General features: G+C 34.5%; 1 protein-coding gene across 1 annotated transcript in view; it reads right to left on the bottom strand.

Annotated features, from left to right (window-relative positions):
- Window positions 1–8,668: 8,668 nt before the first annotated feature.
- The window catches only part of LOC110901324 (G-type lectin S-receptor-like serine/threonine-protein kinase CES101), a 31,434-nt gene continuing 19,870 nt past the window's right edge, over window positions 8,669–20,232 (bottom strand). Inside the window, exons 3-7 of the mRNA XM_035982360.1 lie at window positions 10,230–10,426; window positions 9,920–10,130; window positions 9,623–9,824; window positions 9,315–9,471; window positions 8,669–9,211 (exon numbers count right to left, since the gene is read on the bottom strand). Coding sequence (XP_035838253.1) covers window positions 8,945–9,211; window positions 9,315–9,471; window positions 9,623–9,824; window positions 9,920–10,130; window positions 10,230–10,426 — 1,034 coding nt within the window. The 3' untranslated portion in view covers window positions 8,669–8,944. The remainder of the gene's footprint in view (window positions 9,212–9,314; window positions 9,472–9,622; window positions 9,825–9,919; window positions 10,131–10,229; window positions 10,427–20,232) is intronic.

Here is a 20,232-nt window from a genome sequence, read left to right as displayed (position 1 = left end):
CCAAAATCTTATTGCTTATCAAATTTTCAATGTTTTCAAGATTTACTTCATTTTTCTTTGAAGCTCCACTCATCTTCGACTGATCTGAGTCAGTAACTTCATCTGGCTCAGATTCTGACTCACTTTGCGGTTCAACCGTCAGAGGAGTCGTTGGCACAAAATTTGCCAATTCAGGATCAATGCTTGGCATCGATGTATAATTATGGTTTACCGGAGGAGGCACCTTAGTATAACCAATGCCGAACATTTCTTCCTCAGATTCTTTGAGACGTTGGCTGTTAATATAGAAATTCATCACTTCGGATGAATCCCTGAACTTTTCAATCTATCGTTGCAAATCAAAAATCAGATTATCTTTTTCCAAAATGATTTTGTTCTTTTCCAAAACACAATTTTGATTCATTTCAAGTTCAGATCTTAATTCCTGATTTTTAAGATTTTCCTGAGCCACAAGTCTCTCAAATTCAGAGATATCATTTTTCAGTGCTTTGATCTTAATTCGGTGTTCTTTGTCCGAATTAGACAAAACAGTAATGAGTTCTCTGGATTTTTCTAAATCTGCAATTAAGTTTGTGTTATGAAGTGCATATCTATCAATCTTAGTCACAAACTCAACACATCTAGCACATCGCTTATCTACAGAAGATGATTTTACCTCAATGCCAGCCATGAATGCACAAGCCTCATTTTCTACGGAGTTTTCTTCCAACCTTTTAGCTTCTGCATCCGCAAATTGCTGCATTTCAGCTGTGGAGATGTTGAATTCAAAGCGCTCTCCTTTTTCTCCATCTTTTGTCTTGTTAGACTTCTCAACAGACTCTACATTCGAGGGATCTTCATTTTCAGCAACATTCCCTGAATCCAACTCTTCCCCAAAAACTTCAGCTACAACCGCAAGCTCCTCAATGCTAGTCTCTTCGACAACCTCTTCATACACTTCTTCGTTCACAATTTCAGCTATAAATGCTTGTGACACAATTGCTCCTGAGATGTCTTCCAAAGCACAACCCCAGTCATAAGGCTCAGTCACACTCTGTAGAGGTTGAGCCACCATAGCATTGTTTGTCGAAGGTGTAAGATTTTCAGACCCACTTGGACGAGCACTCGAGTTAGAGGTAGCAGCCGATGCATTGTTGTGAGGTCTTGAATTATTTCCTCGAGAGTTGTTGTCTCTATCAGATCTTTCCATTTTCGGCTTTCGACAATCACGTGCGAAATGCCCGTAGATACCGTAGTTGTAACATTTTACTTTGGACATGTCGACTCCCATTCGAGTCTTTGTCTGACCTCCTATGAACTTCCTACCCGTCTTCAACAGAAACTTCTTCGCTCTACGGACTAACAGTGCCATATTAAGTTGTAGATCAAGTTCTTCCATTTCGTCTTGATCTATCTGATCAAAGTCCTCATCGAGACTTAACGGTTCAACGAGCTTTCCAAGACAAAAGTTCTCGTAGGCAGTCATGAATGACGCCAACAGACTCATGTTTTCTTCTATCAACTTCAAACAGCTTGCATCTATCTTAGGAGTGTTCAAGCTTGTTCCTTGAGATTTCTGAGCTCCACTAGAAGAGTACATCCCTTGATTGGAATTGGTTGTTCCACATGAACTGTCATTGTTGCTTATAAAGGCGTGTTCACTTACAGGACCTTCATTCTCCGAATACAAAGCAACACCGACACCACCATTACTACCCTTATCCGTTGGTTTCGAAGCCTTATACAACTGAGGATCTTGGATCTTCTCGAAATCAGATGCTTGATCTTCCATATTCCACGCATAACCCCTCAGTTTTTGGACAACTTCTTCCAATGAAAGCTCCTCATAGAGAACACCCACTCTAATCAAAGCGGTGTACATATTCCATTCTCTGGAAAGACAATTCAGAAACTTCTCAACCTTCTCAAATTCAGTGTAGATACCCTCTTGACTTCTATCAAGTTCGCTCAGCAGATGATAAAATCGGTTCACTGTGTCATCAAATGATTCATTTTTTAAAGCCTTGAACACAACGAATTGAGTCTTCAAACGTTCGAGACGTCGCTTCTTGTACATTTCATTTCCTTCATATCGCTCTGGATCATACTATCCCACAATTCCTTTGAGCTACTTCTTTACAGAACATATGAAGTATATATTGTGTCATTGCCATCGTTATCATTGACATAGCTTTCTCTTCACAGTCATAAAATTTCTTCTGGTCGTCAGTGAATGCCAAATACGTATCAATCGTCAACGTACGTACTGGAGTAGCTCCACATCCTTTAACAATACACAACCAGATTTGATGTCTTTTGCTCGTACATATCTTTTGAAACGCTCCTTCCACTCAGGAAAATCAAGCTCGTTTATCAACAAAGGAGGTTTGTCGCTACTTCCTACCTCAACATTGTGCTTGAGGTTTTGCACCATTGCAGTCAGATTGTTGTTTGCCATTTCAGAAAACAACAGTAGGTTTCCAAAGTAAGAACTGTGTTACTGAAAAGATTCTCTAAGTCCAAACTCGGAGAGAGAACACGGAGTGAAGTGTCTGAGCTTTAATCAGATGCGAAAACCCGGATCACAGAAACCTGAAATAAAACATAAACAGAAAAACTCGGACACTACACTGTTAGGAATTTAAACTCAGACCACCTAAAGGTTAAAAAAAAATACGGACTTCCTATCTAAAGAAAACTAAAAGTTCGGACTAATGATAATAACTCTAATAACTATTATAAAATTCGGACTCTAATAACTATTAGAAAATTCGGACTCTAATAACTAAAGAAAAATTCGGACTCTAATAACTAAAGAAAAATCGGACTCTAATAACTAAAGAAAAATCGGACTCCTAAATATAAAACTCAGACTATTAAAACTCAGACTATTTTACTTAGACTATATTACTTAGACTATTAAAACTCAGACTCTAAATATAAAACTCAGACTATTTTACTTAGACTATTAAAACTCAGACTCCTAAATATAAAACTCATACTATTATAAAAATTCGGACAAAAATAAAAGTAAGAAGTCTGACTCTAAACTAAATGCTAAAACTCGGACAAATATAAGTTAAAAAACAAAAGAAAAATCGGACTAAATAAGATTAAAACCTCGGACTCCATAAGATTAAATAAAATACGGACACAAGCACCTCATTAACAACAAAAACAAAACCTCTGACTAAATAAGATCAAAAAAAAAAAAAAAAAATCGGACTATATATCTATTTGAAAATTCTGACTATAAGCAAACCTAAACTCAGACCCTCTAAAACTCATTAAAAGTCGGACACAAGGGAACATCATCTATAAGGTGAAAGTCGGACTGTGTAGAAGATTTTGTGATCTAAAGTCAGACTCAAGGGATCTAAGTGAAACTCGGACACAAGTGAACTAAACAAAACTCAGACTACCTAATAAATAAAACTCGGACTCTCTCTAATAATTATAAAAATTCGGACACTCTAACACTTAAAAAATTCGGACTCTAAAGTTGGAAAAATTCGGACTCTCTCTAAGTATTATAAAAATTCGGACACTCTATGATAATAATATAAAATTCGGACACTCTATGATAATAATATAAACCTCGGACTCTAATAAAATCAGGACTATTTAAAGTTCGGACTAGACACCAAATTCGGACAGAAGTTGAGATTTGAAACTCAGAACAAGAGTTTCTCAAAACTCAGAAGAACCAATCTCCGGACTATCTCCCCAATGTGACTTCACACTGGTTCAACAATACCCCGGAGATACAACCACAAAATTTAAACCACGGACAAATCTTCCAAAGATCAAACTCAGGAATCTTTTTCAACCTTCAAACTCTGTATGAACAAGAACCAAAACCCCTGTAAAACCCAGATGAAGAACAACACTAAAAATCACCAAACTACTCAAAATCCATCATCAAATCACTAGAGATGAATGAAGAATCATGAATAAAACACAAAAACTCACTAAACACTCACTAAACCCTATCAAAGTTTGAACTTTTCTCACAAAAACCTTCAAACTAAGAAACACCTACAGTAGTATGAGCACACTACTCTGATACCACTTGTAAGGCCTCCTAATCCAAGATCTCACTCAGCTAAAGCCACCAACAGGTGTGCGGAATCCACCTGATGATTAACCACTGCAGATGAAACACTAGTATGCAAAGATTTGTGAGAGAAATCAAGAATACACTGAGTATTCTTGATGATGAAGATGAATGACGCCACTCACACAAAGCAGCCGCCAGACAAAACAAACAATGATTAGGGTTAGGTGCACAAAATTTCACACAGAATCGCCGCCTTGTCTATTCCACATAAAGGTATATATACAAGGCAAAACCCGGACTTTCAAGACAAACTAGAAAGCCCGGACAAACAAGCTACACAAGCAAAACTCTGACTTTTGTCCTAAACAAAACTCAGACACTTTTGTCCTAGACAAAACTCAGACAAAAGACTCTCCTAAAACTTGGACAAAATATCCAAGGATAAAACTAGGACTAATTTTCAATGAATGTACAATAAAGACCCTATAGAATGGGAGACATGCACTTATCACCTAAAGTGCATTAACAAAGGGTGTTTTAAATTTTATAAATTAAGACAAAAATTAATTTACAGATTCTTTTTATAAGAAAACGTCATTGGTGTGCAACACATAACAATCGATTTCAACTTTTAGTATTTATCAGTTGTAGAGATAGAAAAAAATTGTAAAACGTTACATATTTTTAAATGTGTTGAGCACCTAGGAAATATGTTGGTAGAAATAACATATTTATTTAATTAAGATTATGAGGGTAACTAACTAATACTTATTTTGAGTGGCTTTAGAAAAGAAACTTTTGGTTCATAGCATTATAATTACAATTTGGTGGGTAATTTTAAGGTTTGGTGACGATATGTTGTTTGATAGGGTTGGGGGGGGGGGCATTGGCTTCTGTTTTTTCATAGGAGCGAATTTAAAAGAGTAGAAGATGAATTACAAATTTGGTACATATGATAAGATTTTTGTATCTGACCTTTTTCAATAAGGTCACCATCATTTTAGCTTTATAAAATTTAGAGGTTTAAGTAGATCTTATTTTTATAAAACTGATATATATAAAAAATTAGAAATTAATTTCTATTTTAGTTTATAAACATCCTTCGCCTTAATAGAAAAATTAATTTAGTTAGTGGTTGGATGAAAATTTATAAAAATTATGTGACAAGGCTATTATTTTTTCATATAAAGTTGCATGCATATTCTTTTTTATTATTTATGTAACAAAATTAATTAATTAAATAAAAGAAATTTAAAAGAGTTTGAGTAAATTGCCAAAATCGTCCTTGTGGTTTTATATTTGCCAGTTTCATCCAAATATCCTCAACTTAACAGGAAAAAAACTTAGTGGTTTGGATGAAAATGACAAAAAGTTACAAAGTTGTGGGCAATTTGGTAAAAAAGTGTCATTTTGGACGAAAATGGCAAACCTGTCCAAACCTCAGGGTCGATTTTGGCAATTAACTCTTTTATTTTCAATATATATAATTATACATGTATTCCCGTATATATAATTTAATATTTTTAGGGGTGTTACAATTTTGCAAGTAACGCATCTGCAAATCTTGTTACAATCTCCTGAGGAGTAGCGACTACATTGAAAGAATACATCTCATTAAGAAGATGGTGAAACCATGTAGCCAGTTCACCTAGTGATTCATTCTCCATGTGTATAAACGCTTCAAATTCTTTCTTGTGGATATCATGTCTGATTTGTCGCGATTGTGCATCTCCTTCACCTCTTGCCTGTAAGGTAGCCCACAAAGTTTTTGTGGTTGTACAATAACTAAATTGATGCAAGATGTCTTTTGTAAGTGTCTGTGTGAGAACTGCAAACAATTACTTCTCAAGATCATAGGCTTTCTTATGGGCTTCATAGAGATTTCCAAGTGTTATAGGATTATATCCAGCTTCTTCAAGTGCATCAGTAAAGGGAGTAGAGAAACAAGGTCGTAGTACGGTATTCTGTCTGAGAACATGTGTTTTGAATCTACCCTTCCTATGTGGATAATCGTTCACGTCAAAAAGCTTAGGTAGATTATTGTGGCTCCTGTCTCATTGTCAATCATCAAGGGGTTTTGAACACTTTGGTTTTAATTTGCAACAAATAACCACTGATTTACAGAAATCATTGCAGATTGTGAAGGCATAAGAAATTAAACCCATGATTTGGTAGAGGAATTGGTTTGTGGTGGAGGGTCATTTTGGTTTATGTTCATTACTTAAACCCACGGATGAGTACCCGTTATATCTGAGATTTTGGACTTGTGAAAATTTTGCCTAAGTCCAACCAACTAACTTTCAAGTAACAAGGCTGGAAAGTCAAACAATAACCCTACTGGTCAAAAAACAACTTATCTTTAAACAACAACCCATGGGTCAGACAACAACTCAGTGAGGTCAAACGATAAGGAGGGTCAAACGATAATGGTTTTCATTTGAAACAAATCAAATGATAGGAGGGTTGTCACTTGATGTGTTATCTAAATGACAAGGGGTGTCGTTTGGCTTGTTATGTTATCGTTTGAAGGAGGAATCAAACAACAACCGTTGTTGTTTGGAAGATTCCAAATGACAAGGATCTGCAGAGGAGACAAACTCTGCAAACAACAAGCCGGCAAAAAGTACAGTTTCTACCCAAATTCACATGCACCGATACGAATCCAGGTTAGTGTTGTACTATTTTGGTGAGTTTTCAGGTTACCTTGGTCACTCGAAACAATGGAGGAATGACGTTTATGCTTAAAACTTCACAAAATTCATCTTTCAAGTTGCCTTCACAAGTTTTAACCAACTTTTAATCAGTTTTATCATTAAACATCATATTAATGTCCTTTAATCCATTTTACAACCAAGAACAGGGTTTAAGGGGTTTTGTTAAATAAAAGTCCAATAATCACTCAAAAACCACTCAAACTCTCAAAAATTACTAGGTTTTCAACAACAAATCGAGCCTAATGCTCTGGTACCACTTGAAGGCCCTGATTTTGATGTTGAACAATGTTGATTTCTTGTCACAAATGATATAACAAGTGCGGAATCCAAGTTATAACACAAATCAAGTAATGTAATGAACAAGAACACAATGATATAATCAATAAACGTCCTTGTATTGATTTTGGCAGAGTTTTGCTACAGATTACTCAAAGCTCCCAAAACCTTGTATTCTAAATAGTAATTATTATGTTTATAGTAAACAACATATGTTCAAACGATATAGGGTCCAGGTCCAAACAACAACCAATGTCGTTTGGACCTGTGACCAAACGATAACCTATCGTCTGATGATTCCAAATGAAAACACCCATTCCAAACAAGAACCAATGTTGTTTGGATATATGCATGTCGTTTGTAACAGAATGTCCAAGTCAAACGGTAGGAGGATGTCTTTTGACTTTGGGCAACATACAGAAAAGTCAAAACAATCATAACTTAAACTTTTAAACAAAGACCGAAAACTATACATCAAAACTAATCACTAGCTATAGACAAAAAGTGCATTAACAACAATAAGATTAGGGCAATGAAAAGTGAAGTCAGAGAAGTGGGATGTGATGATGATGATTAGGACGTTTGTGTATGTTGGATCAGTAATTTTGTGATCGGAAATTGGGGATGAATTATAGGGTTTCCTTGTGGAAGAAAGTTGAATAATTCAATTGGATTTCGGGATTAGGAAATGAAAAGAATTATTTAGGAGGAAGGATTAGCCAAGGTGGTGTTGGTGGTGGCAGTGATGGTGGGTGGTGGTAACCAAGATGGTCGTGGTGGTGGGTGCGGTAGACTAGCCAAGGTGCTGGGACTAAATAAACAGGAGTCTTTTTGTATAAAAAATCACATCATTGTGCATGTCATCAGCTAAGTTACCAAAAACTAACTGGGTTAGACCTTAGTTAGAAAATGCTTGGTGAAGGAAAATAGTTTGAAAATTGGGACTGTCCTTGGGAATTTTTTTAAGTTAGGGTTAACGCCGGTCAACGAGACAAAGTTAGGATTATTAAAATTCAATTTCCCCACATTTATTAGGTAGCAGATTGGATAGCTAAACTATTAAGGATTACATACATTGGACCCCAGCCGGTTAGATTGGGGTGTAGCATTCCCTGCATATAAAATTATGATAACATTGCCACTTTATATGAAAATAACATGTATAAATATTATTTTCTTATAGTTTATATAAAAATAAACACACATAATAGAAGAAACATATGGTGCCACGGCATCCCACCATGGGCGGCTTCCCGTGGCTACCAATAGCAGCCTTCCCCACAACATCGCAAATAGAACAAAGTTTACAACAAAAGACCATAAAGCGAATTTGGAATTCCTTATGAAGTACACAATTGCAAGATTATATTAAAAGCAGCTATCTTCAAGCCTCAACGACCCTGCATAGCACTAATGGTTGTGTTATTTATAGACCAATCTTTCGGTTTGCTTTGGTCTAAAGTTGAATTAGACCAGGGCCGGCTTAATAGGCTTGGCAACCTAGGCACGGGCCTAGGGCCACCAGAAAATAAGGGCCTCCATGATTCTTAAAAAAAATTTATATGTACTATATGTATGAATTAGGCCCAAATACGTTTATTTCAAAGCTAAACTGATTTTTCATTCAAGGAGTCCAAAATAAATATTGTTTAGCAAACAAATGTCAGGTTTCAAAACTCATTTCGCCTTAATTCCCAACTATTACAACACAACAACCATCGACCTAGTCATCAATATTTAGCGGCCTAAAGCCCCTAAATACAGCCGTAATCATCGTTCCCACTTCCCATCGCAACCTGCTTTCAATTTCTAGGCTAGCGGCTATCACGAAACGAAAAAAGTAAGGGCAATCACCCATTGCGTTAGGATTGGAGGAGTTTATCGGCGAAATTAGGGCCTCTACTTCATAGTTCGCTTAGGGTCTCCAAAAACCTAGGAACGGCCTTGAATTAGACTCGACTCTACCAGTGAAGAATGCTGGTCTTTTTGGAGTAGGCAACGATATGGTGTCATTGAGAAACATGGAGATCATATCCGAAGTCGTTGGTCTATCAGTTGCGCTTTCTTGGACACAGAGAAGTGCAACATGAAAAGTCCTTAAGAACTGTTGTACGACGCAAGTACCTCCAAGGGTTGGATCCTCCAACTGCATCGCATTCCCTTGCTGCCATAGCTCCCATGCCTAAAATAAATTAAACACCACTTATAATCCATGCGTACGTTTAATCATATCACGTTGAAGAACTATAGTATGTGAAAGATGTAGAAAAATTGTTGTTAATGACACTTATGTATCCAAGAAGATTTACTGTCCGATCAAGATAAACAAAGCTAATATTTCTTCTTCCACTAATGATTTCCAGGATCAACACCCCAAAACTGAAGATATCAGACTTGATAGAAAAAGTTCCTTCCATTGCATACTCTGGAGACATGTAACCACTAAACACGAAATGTTTTACATAACATATTTAAGAAATAATCAAAAAGATCTTCCAAAAAGAAAAAAATATAAGTGTTGATATAAGGACCATGAATTTATATATTTCATTACTTGTTTTTTTCTTTTGAAGTTGGAAGATAGTGATCTTACTATGTTCGGACCACCCTATTAGTCATCGCTTGAGTCTCATTTTGATTGAATATTCTTGCCATACCAAAATCCGAAATCTTTGGCATCATATGCTCGTCTAACAGAATGTTATTAGGTTTAATATCTCTATGAATAACTCTCATTCTTGAGTGCTTATGCAGATATAGCAACCCCTGAGCAACACCTTCAATGATACTAAACCCTTTTGTTTTCATCTAAAATACATCAAAAGAGATTAAAATCAACAGATAGACCTCACATATATATATATGTGCTTACATTACAAACAATACATACTAAAGAGAAAGAAATCTAAGCTTTTGTTCGGCATATACTCATAGATCAACATCTTTTCTTCCCCTTGAATGCAACAACCAAGAATCCGAACAAGATTTGTATGCTGGAGTTTAGCTATGAGAATTAGTTCATTCTTGAATTCCACAAGCCCTTGCCCAGATAACCTTGAAAGCCTTTTGATTGCAATTTCTTGCCCATCGTTTAGTTTTCCCTAATATTGTATATTTATTGTTATGGCATCGTTTTTAACTAAATAAGAGGTCCTAAATACAAGAATTGGACAATTACATGAAAATTGAAAGTAAATCACCTTGTAAACAGGTCCAAAACCACCTTGTCCGAGCTTATTGTCAGGTGAGAAATCACTGGTGGCAGTCATCATAGAAGCAAGGCTAAACAATAACAGATCTCCATAACGGCCATCACTCTCAATCTGATGTACATCCTTGAAGCTTTCAGAAGCTGCTAACTCTAGAAAATATTCATCTCTTTTCCTTCTCATGTACTCTATAATCAGTATCAAACAATCAACAACAAAACTAGGCAATTGCGACCAAAATCAAAACTGTCACAAAATTAAAGACCAACCCAGATTTGGTTGCAAGACGGTCACAAATTTTGTGACCGTAATTTTTCAAGTCGCAAATAGTTGAATAGTGGTCGGAAAACGGTCAAAAAATTAGAAAAACAAAAAAACAAAAGTTGCAACCGTCTAAAGCAGTCGCAAATACAATAAATATGTAAAAAACAAAAGTTCTGACCGTCTAAAGCAGTTGCAAATACGAAAAATATATAAAAACCAAAAGTTAGGACCGTTTAACATGGTCGCAAAGACAAGAAATATGTAAAAAAGCAAAACTTGTGACTGTCGTGAGATATGTAAAAAGGCAAAGTTGCGACGCTTAAAATAAGAAATATGTAAAAAAGCAAAAGTTGCGACTATTTAATGCGGTTGCAAAAACGAGAAATATAGAAAAAAGCAAAAGTTGCAAACGTTTTAGACGATGGTGATGTGCTTAAAATACAACATATAAATTGTATCAAATATGACGTAAAATCAACCCTTTATCAATACTAATGTTGGAAAAAGCTCGTTTCATTGTTCTTTTTTAATTAACAGGGTTAAAAGAGCTAAATGCACCAAGGGAGCAAAATAACAGCAAAAACCAACATAAAATACAATGAAGGAGGATTGACGCAACTCGCCAAGCCCCGTCCACATCCAAACCAAGGAAATAACAAGATCAAAAGCTTTGGTGTCACACCCTAAAAACGTCGTAGCAGAAATACAAATGTGGCGGTGACGGAGGTTGGTACCCATATAAGTCTTTGTGGTCGGTGCTATAGTTAATTTGGACATTTTGATTAATTTAAAAACATAGTTTTAAGATTACCACATCCATCCCGAACATGTCTTAGTTTATTGACCCTTAAGGGTCTTATTACACACGGTCCCATAGTTTTAAAAGTGTCCAAACATTATTTTAAATACATAAGCATCACACAACCACACGACAACGCAAGCCAAAATTCTCCGAAGCCGAACTCATGTACCTGAAGAACACGTAAAAATCAAGTGTCAACCAAAAGGAAGGTAAGTTCACATATAATTTTTGTAACGATTTGTTTAAGGAAAACTTCCTTATCTCAACCTTTTAATGGTTTGAAAATATTTACATATCTTTAAGAAAGACATTCATTTTCATTAAAAAAATGTCATAGTAATATTATTGGAATCGGCACTGTACCAAATTCCGCATGGTAAGGAAAATCTTTCTTGATAAAAACATTTTTATATTTTAAAAAAATTCACGTATGTTTAAGAAAGATCATTTTATTTCCTTTGTAAAATTTCATTGAAGAATTCATTCGAAACGGCCCCGCAGGCATGTCTCTGATGAAAACTTATACCCATGATTTTTAATAATATTAAATTTTTCGTTATAACTTCGGTTTCGTAAGTTAGCTAGACATTACGAGCTATATACTAAGATTGAGGTTTTAATCAATACTAGACGATTAAAGAATTCAAATTCGCCGCTATGTAGATCGGAGCGACCGATCATGACAGGGTAGGCAACCCAATAGATCTATTAATGATTCCACGTGTGCATTACTTAATGATTAAATGCTATTAACTGCACCCAGTTTCCCGCATTTAGGAAACCACTTGCATTCCCCAATACAACAATATATATAACCTACTGAATAACAATTTAATATTTGGCGTTGTACAAATTCCTGACATCCCCCACACAATGTAAGCCTATTGCCGCTACTTACACTCTTGAGACTTGGCAAATTTGTCCCAACTTTGATTTAAAAAATGTTTTTAAATCTTTACGATCGTTATACCCATAACATCGTTATTTTACCCAGTTTCTCCCCGAAACCTATTTATTTCATTAGAACTTGTTTTTCTTGAAGATAGTTTAAATCATTCATCTATATGATTTCGTGTTTTCTACAAAACACATTATATTACTTTAAAAATCATATTTTGCGTGAAAATACATTTTTATGTAATTTGAAAGTATATTTTTATACGAAAACATATACTTTTCTTTTTAAAAGCGTGTTCTTCCCCCGAAAACAATATATAAAACAGTAAAAAAGGGGTTTCTGTGACACTCACATTTGGGTGCGTTTTATATTACCGCAATCCATGAAATTGGTTTATACGTCCTATATTAAGTAAGAACGATTTAATAACCAATTATTATACAAACAACTAAGTTTCTTCCATACTTAGAATTTTCACATAACTTTAAGATTTTCTCCAAAAATCTTTGTTTTGATTGTGGGTTTTTTAGGCTTTTTTTAGTTAGTTTTCGGGTTTTCACAATAAAAGTGGTTTTCATTTGAACCATCCCATATATATATATATATATATATATATATATATATATATATATATATATATGTATTTCCATATGCATATACATATTAATATTTTCGCGATTTGAATGATTTTGTTGGTGACTCTCTATTATGTCTACTTATTCACAATATATATCTACGAGTTGCGCTTGGTAATATATATGCATAAGTATGGACATATTTAGTAGGTATATATATATCGTAATTCATGTATTACGTTATTTCACACATATATATCATACTTAAACACTTAATATATATCAAATAACTCATCAAGTTACTTGAAGCATAATTCTCATGTTTATCAAATTTTTTCACACATAATGTGATTTTTGATCAAGTTTACCGATTTTACCGCACAAACGCATAAACATAGCATCAATCCATACTATCATGTAATCACTTAACAAACCAAATTACAAATATTCATATTCATATTGATAGTCATATATCAATATATAACACACAAAGTTCACCTTTGAACATCCCGTTTTCGCGTACGTTGAAATATGTGTATTTTACCGTTTCGGTAGCGTTTTCGGGAGTCGGAAGTCATGTATGACCAACCAAACACCAAAGATACTTATTATAAGTTAAAATACTTATATTTATCATAAAAACACAATTTATAATCAGACTTAAAACACTTTCGAGAAAATCACTTTAAAAGCCGATTTTTACCGTTTTTAACGCGTAGTTTCGTACCAAACTTTACCGTAACCATCCCAAATCATCACGACTTGATATTTTAACATAAAACACTACTTATCAAGATAATAATTTTACTCATGATAATGCAGGTCTCATGTATGACACAAAAATCATGCTATTTCACTCATTTTACTACTTTTTAAGTTATATGTACAACATGTGAAGCTACCAAGTTTATGACATAGTTTTATTACATCAAAACACATCATATAATATTGTTTTAGTGAGTTTACATTCTGATTTATATGTACCTTCCATGAAAACCTTTTGATTAATCATGCATGCTTTCCATAGTTCTTACAATTCAAAGTTAAGCTACTTAATCAAAACACAATCATCATCACACTAGCCTACACATTTCGGCCATATGCTCATACATATATTAAATATTATTTCAAGAAATTTCTAGTTACTTTCATCACATAAATCATACAAGTTTCACATGCATGTCACATAAATCATTCAAGCAATCATCACAATCAAGTATCATCTTTCAATCAAAATATAATCTCTAACATACACATACATATAGATTCGGCCATGTATATGTATCCACATATATCACCACTTTTTATTTGATTAAAACCATTTTCTTGTTTAGTATATTCAAGTTTGTGAAGAAATTTAAGTATTTGAGAAACTTTCCATCATCATCATCATCAAAATACAAGAACATAAATTAAAAAAAAAAGTATTTTATACCTTTCAAGATTATAAATGGGTTTTTGATGATGGTTTTTATGATAAAAATCTTGCATCTCCTTGAAAACTCCATGGTTTGATCTTCAAATATTCAATGAAAATTTGGAAGTGGCTTTAATCTTCAAAGTTGAAGTTTGAATCTTCAAAGTGTGTGTTTGTATGTGTGTATACGGTTTCAAGACTTGAAAATGGAAGAAGATTTGTGAAGTATTCATGTCTTGGAAGTTGATATGCATGTGTAGGTGTTTTGTGATTGGACCGTCTTATTTGCAATCAACACTTGTCAAGATTAGAAGAAAGGTGGCAAGGAAGAGATTCCTTTTGGTCGACACCTTTACTACACACTCACATGCACATGCATACATATACACATATATTATATATTAGCTAAAAACAGGTATTTAACTGGCTACTGGGTAGTTTATCTCGCGCTTAAATTGTGTTTTAAGGCGTTTAAAATTATTTTTATCGTTCTATAAAAATAAACTCGCCATAATATTGCTAAATAATATTTTATTTGCCTAGACTGGCTGCGTTGTCTGTATTTTGCAATATAAGCGCAATGCGCTTAAACTCGAAAAATAGCGTTTTAAGCGTTTTAATTAATTTTTCTTCACTAATATGATTAAAAATAGGATTTTAATCATAACGGAATACTTTTAGGATTTTAAAATTTTCCGGGCGGTCACAGACGTTCGTTTCGCATTTTGTTTGTTACGCGATAAGTGTTTATCTTATTATTGCCAACATAATTTTTAACATAGTTTGGATTTACCAACACATTAAATATCACATAATTACACCGCATTCACTAAAATATTGCCTTTATTTATTCATAACACGTGTCACATTAGTATGGTACGGACTCAAAATAGCCGGGTGTCACAGTCTCCCCCTGTTTAGAAAATTTCATCCTCGAAATTTTTACATTATAGGTTTCAATTTCACACTAGACGGAAAGAGATACGGATATTTTAGTTGTATCGGGTCCTGTGGTTCCCATGTGAACTTGGGTCCACGTTTGAAATTCTAGCGGACCTTTACTAACCTAATCTGACTGCTTCTAAATCTTCCAATCTACAACTTTAACAGTTTGATAAACTTCTGTTTATCGCCTAAGTAATCCTTATCAAGGGTATGGTCAGTGTCTCACTCATCAGACACTTTCCTAGGTTGGATACATGAGACACATCATGTATTTCATTCAATGCCTATGGTAGCTTGAGCCTATAAGCGACTAATCCAACTCCAGACAGGCTCTCGAAAGGACCTAATCAATGTGGCTCAGCTTTTCTCTTTTTGCTAAACATCATATCTCCTTTCCAAGATGACACCTTTAACAAAATACAATCGCTGATATGAAACTGCAACAGTTTCCTTCGGTTGTCCTCGTAATTCTTCTGTCGATCGATGGTGACATTTAACCTTCCCTTGATCTGGGCAAACCTGGTCGTTGGTTTCCTGGATAAGTTCGGGTCTGGTTAGTTACCTTTCGCCAACTTCAACTTCAATAAAAGGTCGATCGGCACTTCCTTCCGTACAAAGCTTCAAACGGAATTGCTACAATACTCGTGTGATAACTGTTAGTTGTAGAAAACTCAGCTAACGGAAATTGAGTATCCCGATTTCCACCGAAATCTATCGCACACGTTCATGACGTATCCTCCAAAGTTTGAATGGTTCTCTCGCTCCTTCCTACTAAGCGCACCAGCAACAATGTTGGCTTTACTTAGGTGATAACGAATATCGCATTCGTAATCATTGAATAATTCTACCCGACGTCATTGTCTCACAATGAGTTTCTTCTTATCAAGATATGTTGGAGGCTCTTATGATCAATGTATATCGTACACTTCGTGCCGTACAGCTAACATCTCCGAATCTTCAAGGCAAACACACTAGCTCCTAACTCTAAGTCGTGAGTTGTGTAATTCTTCTCAGCACTTTCAATTGTTAATTTGGGCGTGTAGGTGGTCACTTTGTCCTTTTGCATAAGCATGCATCCAAAGTCCAAACGTAACGCATCACAATATATAATGAAATCACCATTTCCCTCAGGCAGGGATAGAATAGGTGCACTACACAACCTTTCCTTCAACAACCAAAAAGCTTTCTCCTACTTTTCTGTCAAATTCAACTTTAAATCCTTTTGAGTGAATAGCGTCGATGGCTGCGCTAATTTGGAGAAATTCTCTATGAATCTCCGATGATACCCAACGATTCCTAAGGTTTATCACACCTCGAAGGAAGTCCTTGGTGTTCCTTAATTCTTAATCGCTTCAATCTTTGATGAATCCTAGCGTATACCTTTCTCATTTGTGACATGTCTGAGAAAATGACTTCTCGAATCCAGAACTCACACTTAGAGAACTTGGTATACAACTTCCCGTTCTTCAGTGGCTCTAAAATCATCTTCAGATGTTGCTCATAATCTTCTTTGTGTTCGTTGCATCATGAGGGCTGGTTCAGACCAATCGGGGTTATAAAGAGAGTTGGCAGCGGGAGATTTGGCTACAAAACTGTGCTCGGGTTACTTGTGTTTCAATTTGGGAAGCGGTATAATGTTTGGGGCACTGTTTTCCTGCTGCTGAAAATACTTTTAAACTGGGCTCCCAAAGTGTCTCACAAGGATCAGATCAGAAGCTTTTTTCTGCGTCTTCTGGGCTGTCCTACAGTTTTGGACCTTGGTGTTTTTGTATAGGTGATTATCAAAGTTGGATAGGTTGCATTGTTAGTGTAATTACGACCAACACTAGGTTTTTTTGTACTCCAAAATGGGGATGGATAATTTCTTATTTTTAGTCTCCTAAGCTTGTTTTGGGGATGATACGGGGGTATGCCCCTTAGATGATATAATTTTTTTGTTGGTTTCTATATAGTTTGCCGGGTATGTGTTTGATGATTCTAGCTCCAATTGGAGGGTTGCGAAATATTATAAAGAATGCCAGCCATTATAAGTTCTTCGGTTAATCATCTTTTCGCGAAGTAACCATATAGATAACAACATAGAGAACCACGAGAACCACTTTCCAACCATTGAACTTTGAAGATGGATGGATGGATGAGATTAAAAGTTATAAAAACAATATTAAATTCTTTTTGTCTTATTATGTTTTTAATATTTTAATGTTAAAAGGGCAATTTAGTAAATTTGCTTGTTTTATCTTATTGTATATATGGTTTTTCATTACTTTTTTTGTCTTATTAAATTAATTGTTTTTTATTAAAATCAGATTTTTTTAATTAAAAACATTTTAAAATCTGATTTTTTTTACAAAAAACAATTTTTGTCAGGATTTTTTTACAAAACGTTTTTAAGAGGTGGTTTTTTTACGAGCCGTCTTTTACGCCCCGTTTTTATGCGCCGTTTTTACGCCCCGTTTTTACACGCCATTTTTACGCCTGGTTTTACGCGCCGTTTTTTTACGTCCGGTTTTACGCGCCATTTTTTACGCACCGTTTTTACGCGGCGTTTTTTACATCCGGTTTTTTACGTGCTATTTTTTTACGTGCCATTTTTTACGCCCCGTATTTATGTGCTGTTTTTTTACACACACGTTTTTATATTTTTTACGGTTTTAATTTTTTTTACGAAAACTTTTTTTACGGTTTTAAACTTTCTTTTTACAACAAAACTTTTTTATTATTTTTTTTACAAAAACTTTTTAACAAAGAAAAAAAATTTATATGAAATTTTTTTTACGGTTTTAACCTTTTGTTTACAAAAACATTTTTTACACACAAGTTTTTTAAACTTTTTTACGTTTTTTACCAAAACTTTTTTTAGGCTTTTAAACTTTCTTTTTACAAAAACTTTTTAACAAAGAACAAAAATCTATACAATTTTTTTTACGGTTTTAACTTTTTTTTTTCAAAAATTTTTTTTAGGCACACGTTTTTTAAACTTTTCTAGGTTTTTTTTACGAAAACGTTTTTCAGGGTTCTAAACTTCTTTTTAAAAAAAAAAAAACCTTTTTACTAAAAATTTTTAGAATTTCTTTTTTCATAAAAACTTTTTTTTACAAAAGACAAAAATTTATACGAAACTTTTTTACGGTTTTAACCTTTTTTTACACACACGTTTTAAACTTTTTTACATTTTTTACGAAAACTTTTTTTATGGTTTTAAACTTTTTTTTTTACAAAAACCTTTTTTCAATCTTTTTACAAAAACTTTTTTATAAAATAACAAAAAGAGGAGAGAAAAATGTGATAAGAGAGAAATTGAAATGACTTTAAAAAGAGACTTTAATGAGAAGAGAGATGATTTGATGGTTTTGATTAACTGAGTATATTACCTTTTTATTTGTCATTATCTGATTGGTGGAGAGTGGTTCTCGCGGTTCTCGCAACTGGGGGTGGTTTTCATTTTAGCGGCCCCTTATATATATAGTTAGGTTAACGTGGAAGAGACCTTATCCTACATTATGTACGCGATCATCTTAGCCGTCAGATCTTCATCCCACATTGAAATCGCATGTTGGTTTTTTGTAACAATTTCGCATGTTGGTTTTTTAACATGCGATTTTATCAAAATTACCGCATACAAAATTGTTACAAAAAACAAACATGCGATTTAATCAAAATTATCACATACTAAATTGTTAAAAAAACCAACATGCGATTTCGTCAAAAGTATCACATGCAATTTCATCGATGCTATTTTATAACATGCGATTTCACATCGCATACATAGCGTACGTTAAGCCATTTTGTACAATACACTTTTTTTTTTCTCTCTCTCTCTCTATATACACACACACTAGCTTAGTTATGTAAAACTAGTTGTTAACTACCCACACGCTAAGTTTGGCCTTCACGTAGTCACCCTTTTGCCTAGAGGTGCTAAATGGGTCATGTTCATGGGTTGACGGGTTCAACCCGATCCGAACCCAAAAATTATAGACGAACCCAAACCCGACCTGAACCCGAAAATCGTGTCATACATATGAACCCGAACCCGACCTGAATATTTGCATGTCGACCCGAACCCGACCCTTTCAAACCGAATTTTTTTTTTATTTTTTTCGAGCAATCTAATATATTAAAATTAACATCTACTACAAAAAAAAAAGAACACAAATTTATGTACTAAAAAACCCAATATTTTTTTATTTTTTTCAGCAATCTAATATATTAAAATTAACCCCTACTTTTGCCACTTCCTAACAAACATGGGCGGTTCTTAGAAGGGCTCTGGCAGGGCCACGGCCCGGGTAAGTTTTTTGGCCGTAGTGCTAATTTTTCGCATTTCGATGAAATTTTTTTATATATACTATGTTTGGCCCGGGCTTGCCCGGGCTTTTTTTAGTGCGGTGTCTTTCGACCCTGACACGTTCAACGGGCAAGATCCGCCACTGCTAACAAAATAAAAAAAAAAGTCCCTCCTAATGTACATTCCCCCCAATTCCAAACCAGAATCTATCTTCATGCTTCACAAATAGGGGCACTTTCAAATAAAATTAAAAATTTTAAATCCTAATTGTTCCCTAAACCGCCCCCGCCTCTTCTCCCCTGCTGATCCATAAACCGCCCCTGCATCTACTCCTTTATTGGCTTCAGTTCTCCGATTCATTTTGTAATCCATCAAAGTTAACTACATGGCCGGTCACAGTTCTACTATTATCCTTCAGTTCTCCAAATCACTTCGTAAGTTTCTTGTATCTATTATGTGTTTGTTGTATGTTAACGACATGACTAGTCAATCGCATGCTTTAGGTATGTTTAATAATATTGATAAAAGGGTATCTGTTAATTGTCTATTGACTTTTGAGTTTAATGAATTGAGGGATCTTGGTTTTTTGAAGGATTAGGCTTTAAAGTTTGTTAATTTGCTAAAAAAATATGCCTTGTACATGCTTGTCGCTTGATAAATTATATCAACAAATGAAATGAAATTTTATGATTTTGTGTAACATTCATAATTACTTTTCATTTTTGTACTAGATTGTATAGCTTTACCATAAAATTTCATATTTGGATGTCCTTAATAATGTTCTTCACCAATGATTTTGGGTTTG

Source organism: Helianthus annuus, chromosome 13, assembly GCF_002127325.2.
Source record: "Helianthus annuus cultivar XRQ/B chromosome 13, HanXRQr2.0-SUNRISE, whole genome shotgun sequence".
Taxonomy (NCBI): Eukaryota; Viridiplantae; Streptophyta; class Magnoliopsida; order Asterales; family Asteraceae; genus Helianthus; species Helianthus annuus.
This window is presented reverse-complemented; position numbering and strand designations above follow the sequence as displayed.